The following is a 12,341-nucleotide window of genomic DNA, read 5'->3' as shown; positions in this document are numbered from 1 at the left end:
AGGCCTGAGGAACTAATACGTCAGCCTCCTAGAAAGCTTAGATGTGAAGGCTGCTTGTGATTCTCAGCCTCTTGTCCCAGAGCAGATCTTCTTCGTTATCCTCTTCCCTTTGCAAGCATATTTCCCCTTCCTCAGCCCTGGCTGTCTTGCTGGACTGGCCTGACATCTTGTTAACTACACCAGGGCTAACCTTTCCTTCACCCTGTCCCCTGCTATGACTGATATGTCCTGCAGCTTTTTCTCTTGCTATTTTGTTCCCCTTTCTCAGCTTTCCCTTACTCTCACTCCAAATACATCCTTCCTCTTTCTGACATGAGCTAAGGAACCACACCCCATACATAGCTAAGAAATGTCCCCGTTGATCTTTGCAGCTGTCCATCTTTTTTCCCACCCATGTAGGACCCTGCCTTCTCTTAAAGTGGGCAGAGCTGGCATGAGGCTTTCTTTAGGCTGCCTCTTAAGGTGTGGCCACCTTGCAAAACAAGGGTGTTGCATACCAGGTTAAAATACCAGGGAAGACAAGGTGAAGTGGGTATGAACTCAGGTTAACAGCTCAAGTCCGAGCTGTGAGGTACCTGCCTGGAGGGTCTTGCCCTTCCACTGAGAATAAAACTGATCATCACCAGATCTGGGACCAAAAGGGCCCTAAGGTCAGATGGGCAAGGACTGGGGTTGGTTTTGCCTTCCTCTGGCACAAAATAGAGTCCTCATCCTAGGATCCCTTGAGCACATGTTAACCTAAAATACCGGTGCCTTTACATTGCCACTGTCTCCCCTTCTTTTCACCACTGTGGTTCTAGTGCAGGAGGGGCAGGAGTAGATGAATTTTAGGATTCTTTGGATACAGGGTTGCCTGCCAATGCAGGGGACTGGATGTGATACCCCAGGAGGCCCCTTCCAGTCCTATGTTTCTCTGCTCCCTATGTTCCCCTATGGGAGTTTGGTGTTGGATGTGAGCTGCTCACTCAGGTTAGAAGCATACTGCCCTGCCTTCACTGCGAACATGCTGCTTTGTACAGACAGACCTAGAGTGCAGTCTGCAAGGCTGTTTGTACTAAGGGCCTGACTCTTCCTCTGATTACTAAACAGGCTCAGGCCTCCAGCAAAAGCTTATTGCATGCTTTAGAACAGGTCAAAGGGCTGTTCTCTCCATAAAGTTGGGCCACCCTCCCCTCCCTCTGCTGTGCTGCTTGGAGAATGGGTGTGATTACTTCCCTACAAGGAAGTTACACACTCTTATGCAGCCCTAGTTCCACTTCTGCTGCAATCCCCAGGGTTGCATCCACCTCCTCTCCCACTGAATTTGGCCTGGTTTCCTCATATAGATGCTGGGGCAGGGAAAGAGGGGATGCCACATAAGGCCAGGTCTGCCCAGCACTGCCTAAGTATCCAAGGCCTCACACAAACCTCCTTGGGAACTGTGCCCTGCTGATAGCTGATTTCCCAGGAGGGGACACAGTTGCTATGATCCCAGCCAGTGAGCTCTGGTGTTCATGGACACTGAACTCCCATTCTCTACGTGGGTGTGAGTTTCTGTGTCCTCATGGCTCCTCTCCCTCCCGCTCCCTCTCTGGGCTCTTCCTTCTCCAGGATACGAAGCTGTTCAGGGAGGATGGAGGCTGGAATCTGGTGGGTGCAGTGTCCCAGTACTGGTGCAGCAGAATGGTGTGGAGCGAGGAGGAGCAGTGCTACCACATCAAAGGTACTTCCCTGCTGACAGCTAGTTTCCAGAAGAGGACGCCAAAGGTGAAAGCTTGCTGCTCATCTGACTGGATCTGCTTCAGTTCAGTGCATGAGAGCACTGTCTCTTTGAATGGGAATACATGGGCACTCAAGCCCCTGCCATCCTGTCCATCTTACAATGGAGGGTAACACCCACCCCCCGCACATACACAGGGTACTTTAACAGGTTTTAATTGGAACTGGCCTCCCTCTGTCCTCAACGAGTAGCTGGAGCAGGTCCACTGCTACCATCACCAAATCTGCACTCTGTATACTGCATGTCAGACAGGAGGGCTGTAACGTGGGGAGTTCCTCATCTATGCCTGGAGGGAGAGTACCTTAACCAGCAGTGTCATAGGAGCCTGGCCAGGGAAATAAATATTGCCCCCATTCTACTAAAGACAAACTATTTAGGGAAATAGAGAATGTGGCCGTTATCAGGAGTGGAAACCTGTACTGGGACAGAGTTGCTGTCCTAGTACTGTGGCCCTTTTTTTCCAGAGACCCGGGTGCCAGTACTGCAATAGGTGCCACGTGATGATAAGTGTGGGCTCACTTAGTCCCTGAAGGAGGTATTTGTTATTGTCCTCAAACCAGCACCTATGTTGGCATGAGGTATACATGTGGCAGAGTGGCACATTTTCCCTAGTGTGGTGAGAGATATGGGGGAGTTACACCTGCCATGGCTGGGCAAGGGGCAGTGGGCCACAAAGAAAAAGGTACATGCCTTCACTCTGGGTTTGGAGCTGGACCATTTCTCTGCACCCATGGGATAAAAAAGCAAGAAAGCAGGAGGGATAGCAGATCAGGAGAGACAGCTTTGGTAGAGCTGTGAGAAGTAGCTATTAGGCTAGAGTCTACTAATTTACCCTGCAGCAGGATAGTACTTGTAAATACAAATATTATCCTGCTGCAGAGTAAAAAACTCTGCAGCAGCACACATGTAGATGCTGATGGGGCTGGCTAAAGCATAAGAGGGCTTCAGTGTGAGGGCTGCCTGCCAGCTAGCCCCACACTGAAGCACCCTCATGCCCAGCCAGCCCCTCTGCTACATTTTGAGCTGGAGGGAGCAGGCCCAGGCTGGCTGGCAGGTTGACCCTGCCAACCAGGATGTGGCACCCAGGAGCAATAAGCTCCAGAATTTATTGTAGTATTTTCAGGGAAAGATCTTTTTTCTTTTTCCTGCCTTTCAAAAACGAGGTGAGTTATTCAGGGTGGCATGTTGTATTTAGAAAATATGGTAATATTTAAATATCGGGGATCCTTCCTCAGCTGAGAAGTAGAGGTCTCTCATGCAGGAATGTTCTTCTCCCCTTCCACCCCTAACCAAGGCAGCAGTCAAACTTGGTGTGAAGGAAAGATACATGAATACTGCTCTGGAGTAGGGAACTGCACTTACTGATTTATATAGTGAGTATTGTGCATGTATACTTCATCCATTGCACCCTGCCTGTGATCCTCACCCCTGACGTAAAGGAAACTCCCCCTAGAGAGTCTCATAAGAAAGTAGCTCAGTCTCCCTGCCCTGGTAGCCTGTGACCTCTTTAAAAAGAAGGCAGGTAGATTTGCAGCTGTAAAGACTAACTAAATAAGATATAGCAAGCATAAGATTTCATGAACCAAAGCTTGCTTCTTCAGGCAGAAAGAGGTAGTTAGCCATGCTGGTCTTTAATAAGGCCACCAATAAGGGTGAGAACTTTCCCTCACCTGCCGGGCATCTGGACCAGGGACATTGTTAGGACTGGTCAGAGGTGTAAACAGAGAACTGGGCTGGGATCACAACTTGCTTCCGCTAGGCACCCAGAGAGAATACAAAGCAAAGCAATGACCTCTCGAAAAGAAAAGTTTCACAGCTCGTGCCTCTCCCAGAAGCAAGGGGTTTAACACAGAACTGGTCCAAGCTGTGCCATGGTGTGAAGTGTCTCCTCGCTCTTCCTCCAGGTGTCATGCCCCCAGACGAATATCACTACCAGGTCGATAACTCCGTTTACACCAACGCCGTGGCCCAGAGGAGGTAACATGCATGATTTACAGCAACACGGTACACTCCTTCCAGGCTCTTCCTTGCTGCTCAGTGATCTGGCAAGTTTCAGAAGAAAGCCAGGCTTCAGGGGGCCTCTGCTGTTCTCTTGTGCCCATGCTTAGAATCACACTCTTTCAATTTTTCTGTTTCCTTTGCAGGGAGTCTGGCTTAACTAGCTCCTTTCCTTTTATTACACTAGTTTGCCCTGTAAAGGGTTGCATTCACCAGGTCAAATACAAACTACCTTTCTTCACTTCCCTCCAGCTTAAACTTTGCTGCTGACCTGGCCCATGACTTTCAGATACCGGTCCCTGAGGAATGGCTTGAGTTTGCCAAAAAAGTCAAGGTGCCATTTGATACTGAAAAGAAGTACCACCCTGAGTATGATGGGTACCGCACAGGTGAGTTGAGGGGTGTAGGGAGAGGGTACTGCAGTTGAGCTTTGATTTAGCCACTGAGGATAACAGATCAATGACCCAATGATACTCACCCACCTGGGGTTAAGGGCAAGCGATTGCATTGTGGACCTCATACTGTTCTGGAGATGTCTGTACCGACACTGGTTGAATGCTGGTAGCAGTGGCAGGTCATTGAAATTCGGTTCTTGTTACAATGGCATTCATTCCTCAGCTGGTGTCTGGCACTGTCTGGGCTATTCCACATCATGGGGCTCTTATAAAAAAAGTTGACTTAAGATAGGAATGGGCACACAATGCTGGGGGAATGTGCCTTTTCTTTAGCTGAGGATGATGTCTTTGTTAACTGAATATGTCTGTACACACATTGGGCCAGTTTCTTCCACCTACTGAGCCTTTACGTGGACTTAGGTGCCTAAGTGTCATTCTGTTTCACCTGATTTTACTTTGGCAACACGTTATTATCTGACTCTTAAGACTGAGTCACAAAAAACTAGCAACAAGAAGGACCCACTCACCATTTGCATTAAGGAGTGTTTATTAGGGAGCCAAGCAGGGTCTAACAGAATTACACATAGGTACCTGAGTCCACTCACATGCTTAATAGGTAGAACAGAATCTGGCTTATCCAGACTGAGTTTCCAAGGCCGAGCACTACAGTTAGCCAGTCTTGAAGGACCTGGTTCCAGTCACTGCACAGTGAAGTTGACTGGCTCATGAAAGTGCCTTCTTGTTCTTGATTAGGGGGTTTTGCATGGGCACATACACTTTTGTAGGCTGCTCCGTGCTGCCTTGTTTTCAGTAACTTCCCCAGCCTGCCCAACACGTGTGGTGACCATGCCTATTTGGTCATGTCCTGGCCCTGAACCAGCTTCCAGAGAACATAGCAGCTAAGACCACATTGCCCAAAGGCTCTGTCAGTGAACAGAAAGTTTCAGTGTGTCTCTGTCTAACTTTCCTCTGACCTGCAGTCACTTGCTTTGCCTAGACTACCATTCCAACTGCATTATATTTATTCACTTGAAATGGTCCCCATCTGCATTGTCTTCAAGGACTGTCTAGTTGAATTTGCTCAGTTTAATGATAATGCAGCTGGCCCTGGAAACTCTCCTGGGGATCTGAGAGTCTAGGGCAGGAAAGCCCATCACCAGTCATTCCTTAGGTATATATAGGCGGACCCTCTGTCTGTCCCATTCCCCAGGTGAGCATGTGAAGCAGGCGGATGTTATCCTGCTGGGATTCCCTATGATGTATCCCATGAGCCCCGAAGTCCGAAGGAATGACCTGGAGATGTATGAACCTGTCACTGAGCGGGATGGGCCAGCCATGACTTGGGTAAGCAGCCAAGAAGAGCTATTTCAGAGTGAAAGGGCTGAGCCTTCTGCATGGCTTGGCAAAGCACCCACCAGGCACCCTTCAAGAGTGCACTGGGGAGGCCATGGTGGGTTCCAAGCCTGGTCCTTTCTCCTGCAGAGCATGTTTGCGGTAGGCTGGATGGAGCTGAAGGAGGTCCAGAGGGCACAGAACCAACTGAGCAAATGCTTCAACAATATCACTGAGCCATTCAAGGTCAGTCCACTCATACTGGACCCTACCCTAACTGCATTACTGTGCACAGCATTGTCATCATTATTAGTGCATGTTGTACACTGCAAGACTGCCTCTCTGCATGTTTGTGGGTGGGCAGAAAGTGGGGGGGGGAGGGGGCATTTAACTCCCACCTGTCTCCATCCCTGCCCGCCAGGGAAAGCAGGAGCAAAGCCTCAGAATCACGTGCCTTGGCACCTCAGCTCTCTCTCCACCTACTCATATCTAGGAGAAGCAGCCAGGACAGGGGAGCACAATGCATTTGCTCAGAGGGCTAGGAGACTGCCTGACATCAGCTCTCACTTCCCTTTAAGTTACATCCACCCCTTACCACAGCACTTTCTCTCTTCATGCTAGGTGAGGGGCAGCAAGGCTGGGAGAATATAACTTCCCCCTTACTCGTCACCCACAGTGCCAGATCAGCAGGACCAAATGAGAAGAGGGCCATATTCCATTTACCCCCTCAGTTCTGGGACCAGGCACAACTCCCTGGGCTCCCTGAGAAGGAGCCAGACAAGCAACTGCATTACTACTGAATGGTTTTCCACCCTCATGTCATTTTTCAAAGAGCAGCTGGGTCCCCCATCCCTACCAGTGAGTCACTTCTTTCGTGTTCTTTGGGACAGATCTGGTCAGAGAACTCGGACGGGTCTGGAGCCGTGAATTTTCTGACAGGGATGGGTGGCTTCCTGCAAGCTGTCCTCTTCGGATACATGGGGTTCAGGTGAGAAACATGTGACTGTAGTTCAGCGATTGTTCCCAGTAGGCTGGAGATTGAGCACCCACCCCTCCAAGCCATGTCCTCTGAAAGCTCTCTATAAGTAACACACAAACAGTGAGATTTACAATCCCCCAGGAATCCAAGGCCCTGGCAGTGACCAGTGAATTGCAGAGGATTTGCATAAGTACTTTGTTGTCCTGTTACCTCACTGCATGGGCTTCAGTGGGAATAGAGTCAGGCCAGCAATGAGACCTTCTGTAAATCAATATCTTCAGTGAAGTTTGAAACCCCAGTATAGTCTCCTGATCCCTGAGAACACCATTGGAGCATCCTATGCCTTAGCAGCAAAAGTGCTTGCCTTAGTTAACCAGACCTAGCCAAGGCAGAGGAGAAGGCAGTAGCTCCAGCTCCTTCACTAACAAAGGGTGGATGAGGCTACTAAGACTTGAAGCCACCTGTTCTGCAGGTATTGTGATTAATTCAAGAGTAAAAAAAACAGACAAATGCTTCTGAAAAAATGGAGAACTAGAAAATTGCATTTCTTTGCATATAGGCTGCACAATATCTGCATTTAAAAAAATTACAAAGCAGGATGCTTGAGTGATATTTTAAGTCTCTGTGCTGATGTTTTATACTTGAAATAAATATATTTTCTCCCCACCCCCTTAGGATACCTGGGCTCTCTCCCTGCTCTGAGTGGGGGTGGGCCAGGGAGAGAGCTGAGAGCAGTGTATCCTGGGATGCTGAAGGACTGCAAAATGTTCATTTTATCTCCATGGAGCATATTGAAGTTAGCCTAACATGAGCTGGGTAGCATAGCCCAGAGTTGATGTTTACCTGAAATGACGTAACTTTGAAACACTCACTTAGCATGAGTTAACAAGCTTTAATGTGTGGACACTGGTGTTTTAAGCACCCTTAATATAGTCTAAGTGTAATGTGTAACCTCACCCACTCTTTATTTCATGTTGATACAAACTATTGCTTCCTTACTGTCCCCTAGTGACCACCCTGGGCACTATAAATACTCAAAATTAACACCACACTTAGAATAATAATAGTAGTAGCAGTAGTAGCAGCAGCAAACTTTACCATTATAAAAAGAGATAAAATGAAGATCAGAGGAACAAAGTGACTTCCCCTAAGTGGCATGGTGAGTTACTTGCAGATCTGGGAAAAGGACCCAGATGTCTTGCTTCTTTCAGTCCCATGCCTCAGCCTTCCTGTCTTCAGATACTACATGAGTGTTCCTCTGCTGGCAGAAGAAAGGGTGTAAAAATAAGCTATAGCAAAGTGCCATTTTATAAAGCTCCTTTCTGCCTCCCTTTTCCTCTCCTTGCTGGTTAGGAACATGGTTTTAGGCAGACAGGGGCTCTCTCCTTTCTGTCTAGTTCAGCAGTCTTCAACCACCGGTGATGCGTAGGGGGTGCACATGGGTGCACCCCCTGAGAGAAGCACTGCCAATGCTGCTGGCAATGCCTGTGGGTGGTCAACACTTGCCACCCCCCACCCTGACACCACCAACAGCATCTGCGGACAGTTGCCTATTGCCACTGGTCACTGTCGATGCTGCCAGTGGTGTCTGCAGGTGGTCACCGACCGCCAGTTGCCACTCACCCCCCCTCCCCCCCCCCACTGCCAACTCTGCTGTGGCCACCTGCGGAAGCAAACTGCCGCTATGCCCCCCCAGCCTCCGGGTGCAAGTGTTGCTCATATCTCCAACCTTTTTAAGCAGGAGATCACCTTTGGCATTTCAAAGCAACCCAAAGTCTACCATGCGCTCCTGCCTTTCCCCTCCCTCCCCACCCAGCAGGTAAGTCTGTGGGGAGGGAGGGCAGGGGCAGATCGAGGCAGAGGGAGAAAAAAATATTCGGGGTTGCACCTCCCCAGCAGGTAAGTCCCACCTGGCCAGGGCTCCACTCAACTTACCCCTGCTCCTGCCTCTGTGGCACTGTCCCTCACTGCAGGAGCCTCAATCAAGCCCCCGCCCCTTCCCTCCCCCACGGACTGACCTGCTGGGTTGGAGCATGTGCGTGCATGCATGCGGGCACTCAGGCCCCTGCCCCAGCCTCGGATCAACTCCTAGAGGCTCCAAGATCTACCAGTGATTGAGATCCACTGGTTGGTGACCACTGGTCTAGCTGCTTCACCTAAAACTTTGTTTCACCCACTGATACCACAGGTGAGTCTTCACCACCAGGAGGCTGACTATGGCATCCCTGAGGAGGGTGCGGGGGAGCTTCCAGCTTACACACAGACATCCTGGCAAACAACATTCAAGGAGAGACATGGCAGGAAAGAAATACACCTCTGCAGAGGGGCTCTGACAATCTGTTTAAGATTTACCAGCGCATGGTAATAATAGCCAAGCCCTTTTAGGAAAGCAGTTATTTCTGGTTTATCTCCAATGAAAACTGGCTGCAGCCACAACATTTATATCTAGCCCTGGAGTGGAGCAAAGCCAACTGAATCAATATGGGGTTGGAATGAAATAAAGGCTTAGATACCACCATACTAAGTAAGGGCAGGAGCCTCCAGGGTTAAGAATAACACCTTCCCTGAAGCTCCAGAAAAACTGTAAACAGTGAAAGGGGCCCGAAATACGCCACAGGGAGGGAACTCAACAGTAAGAGGCACACGCAAGGAGGGGAAATCTCTTGCTGAGCGTGCCTAACAACAGTAGGGTGAGACAAAAATGGAGCCAATTCAACAAGCAGGAAGCAGTGGCTGGCTAAGTTACCTAGCTCACCTCGGAGGCCATTACCAAGTATTCTGGTCTTGTGGGTACCAATGCAGGACCCAGATTAGCTGTCAGGGAATCACCCCCAGAACCCAGGAAGTGATATAAGCACTGCTACAGCACATCTGAGGGGAACATGAGTGGGATACTGTGATTCAGAGAAATACTTGAGAAAATTGACCTAAAGTCTACCCAGATTAGAAACTAACGGTCCTAAAAAGGCACCCAGAGAACATGTTAACCTAATAGATCTGAGAGAATCTCAAAGCCAAAGCACAACCCAGTATCCAAAACAGACATCCAGTGAGGCCTATTCTTGAAGAGTTTGGTTGAGCTTTGCATTTTGCTATACACCAAAAGAATACTGTCGTATTGTAATGACATCAACTAGGTGCACTTATCTCAGGAGTGTGTGGTTGGGATCTGAGTTAAGAACAGCTACCGTTGCTGGTAGGTATGGATGTGAGCTGCCGCTTTCCCGTCTGAAATCCAACCTCGATTTGTCCAACGTTCAAAACTATTTAGGTGCCGTGTTGCTTGTTTTAGCGGTGGACTCAAGCCATCATGGACTCAAGCCATAAAATCTGGATCACAGTTCAAAGTTTTACAAACTCAGATCTGATGTTCCAGTTTTGCTTACATCTAGTTCTGATGTTTGGCTAGAGCAGGTATCCAACAGTTTTGGATGTGCACTTGTACTTATGCAGCCCACTCTGTGGCCTAAAAATTGAAGTGGGATATTCCTGTGACCAGTCACTCTCATATTCCAAGCTTTCCTTGTGGAAATAAGCCTTTTGACATTAGCCTTTTTACCTCATAGCTTTAACAATTTCCAATTCTGGTCACACACAAAACCCGGAAGCTGAGTGAGGCACAAAAATAATGAAAGGGTTCATAAAAATAATGTAAAAGTTGTCACCAGTGTCCTAAGCCAGAGTTAAATCATTGACCTAAAGGTAAAGATTCCCTGATTATATCAGTGCTCTCTAGAACCAGCCTCTGTTCTATGGGTTAGAGCCATTTTCAAGTGCTATCAGGACCTTCACAATGCTAGAGCAATGGATTTCAACCTTTTTCAATTGTGGACCCCTAAAAAAATTTCAAAATTTCACTTTGGAAATTTCAAATGTAGGTGTGGACTCCTTTGAATTGTAAGTGTGGATATTCACATCATTTTAATTGATCATAGTCATCTTTTGCCAACTGCTTAGATATAGTCTGCAAGTCCCCGAGGGTCTGCAGACCACAGGTTGAAAACCACTGGGCTGGGGAATCCATCACCACCCATAGAGAACACCGGAGAAATACTGTCTAAGAAAAAAGCCAGTTGGCAAAAGTAGGCTCACTAGAAATGATTAAAATATGCAAAAAGCAAAAAAGATCAGGTTTCTGCTGTAAGAGTTGTGTGAGGTCCATACCAGTGCACTCTGTGTGGAGGTTATTATTTGCAGAAAGTTATTTGTTTGCCTTCTGGAAACTGCAGCACATTTTGGATGCCCAGAGGGCCTCTCCCTATTTGAGGAGGTTTGCTCTAGGAGAAGCCTGGCTGGAGATTACAGAATACATATAGGGCATACAAGTTGGCATGTGGCCTATACCACAAAGGATCTGTCTTTGCTTGAAGCTCAGGTAGGGAAAGGGGAAGAAATGTAGAGATTATTAACACTGCTTGTAGAACAATAGCCCATGTCTCTTCTGGCAGGGATGGCATCAACTCACATGGCCACTGACTTGCCTCTGCCTTTCATAGGATCACAAAGAACAGCCTGAACTTTGACCCTGTCTGCCCAGAAGACATCAACAGAATAAAGGTCACAGGAGTCTCTTACCTTGGAAACAAGCTGAATTTCACCATCACCAAAGAGAGAATTAGGATAAAGGTGACAAAGTCCTCAGGTGACCCTCGCTCATCTCTCCTGGAGGCTGTGCTGGTAGAATCAGGGCAGCACATCCCCTTGCATGAAGGTATGGTGTCTCCCAACTGTGATACTCTGGTATGGTATAGACTCTGGAGCATGTTCTGCTATGAAAGCATGTCCTGCATCCTTTCTAGTGGTGACTCCCACTGAGGAAAGCCATGAGTGTCCCCTTAAGAATCTAGCACCCACCCAGCATCCTTTGGGCATATCCACACCACCTCAGGCAGCCCTAGGAAGCAGCACCTTGAAAACATGCCCTGTCTTCTTGCATTCTATGCCTCCAAAAATGTCTTGGTATATATGCCCTTAGACTGCGGCCTACAACTTCCCCTACTAGAGACTGGAACTGGAGTAGCTGGGATATCCTCACAACCAGTTCTCTTCTACTATTCCCCACTGGCTGTCCAACAGGGGCAGGCTGGATATATTATCAGAATTTCCTGCTGTGAGGTTGGCTTAGGACACCCTGACCCCAGAGAGTAACTTAATATAGGAGCCTGGAAAGAGGCTCATTGCAGTGAGATGCATTTGTTTTCCCTTTCAGGACAAATTGTCGTCTTCCCTACAACTGCTGGCTGGATTCAGAGAGCATCAGCTGAGCCATTTTAAGCCCCAGATGTTTTGTTTTCCAAGCCAAGCATTAAAACCAGCAGAATGGCAGAAAGCAGGAGCCCTCAGGGGAGCATGGGCTGGGGCCCCACACTGTGTGGCAGTGACTGAGGTTTGGCTGCCCATGGCAGTGTGGATGAGTGACCCACTCCAGTGGGGTTGTGCCTGCTTGCTTCCCTTCTCTTGTGACCAGTGAGTGTGTGCTAGGCAGGCAAGATATGGTGGGAGTGCACTGTTCCCTTCTGCTCTTTGCAAATATTACTGCTGGAAAATGATCCGGGAGTTGTTGTTTCTTCTTCCTTTATTGATGGCTGACTGGGGTTCACCTCACTGATTCCCTGTAGTCCCTTAAGAACCACTAGCTTACCCCTTCTCTGCTTGACTTGGCTTCCACAACCTTCCTTTCAGCACCAATTAATAGTGCTTCCCTGAATTTGTGCCTAGGCCACTGGGAGTGGGACTTTGCCTCCTGTACCTGGGATTGGCATGAGGCATTCACATGATGCCATGCTTCATTGCTGAAGTTGAGAGTTTAGAGGGTAGTTAGGCACCTGGCTTACACAGGCTGCAAGCAGATGTTGAATTTATCCTGGGAGAAAGTGGC

At 48.4% G+C, this 12,341-nt stretch overlaps 1 protein-coding gene across 2 annotated transcripts in view; it reads left to right on the top strand.

The window, feature by feature from the left end:
* The window catches only part of PGGHG (protein-glucosylgalactosylhydroxylysine glucosidase), a 25,082-nt gene extending 13,070 nt beyond the window's left edge, over window positions 1-12,012 (top strand). For both annotated transcript variants that reach the window (XM_019519861.1, XM_019519862.1), the window contains exons 7-14: window positions 1,591-1,702; window positions 3,664-3,736; window positions 4,010-4,146; window positions 5,363-5,496; window positions 5,635-5,730; window positions 6,375-6,472; window positions 10,960-11,174; window positions 11,673-12,012. In XM_019519861.1, the coding sequence (XP_019375406.1) occupies window positions 1,591-1,702; window positions 3,664-3,736; window positions 4,010-4,146; window positions 5,363-5,496; window positions 5,635-5,730; window positions 6,375-6,472; window positions 10,960-11,174; window positions 11,673-11,737 (930 nt within the window). In that variant the 3' untranslated portion in view covers window positions 11,738-12,012. The remainder of the gene's footprint in view (window positions 1-1,590; window positions 1,703-3,663; window positions 3,737-4,009; window positions 4,147-5,362; window positions 5,497-5,634; window positions 5,731-6,374; window positions 6,473-10,959; window positions 11,175-11,672) is intronic.
* The last annotated feature ends 329 nt before the right edge of the window (window positions 12,013-12,341 follow it).

Source organism: Gavialis gangeticus, unplaced genomic scaffold (genome assembly GCF_001723915.1).
Source record: "Gavialis gangeticus isolate Ggan-Ray unplaced genomic scaffold, GavGan_comp1, whole genome shotgun sequence".
NCBI classification, from domain to species: Eukaryota; Metazoa; Chordata; order Crocodylia; family Gavialidae; genus Gavialis; species Gavialis gangeticus.
Note: the sequence above shows the minus strand (reverse complement) of the source record. Positions and strands in the feature narration are given on the sequence as shown.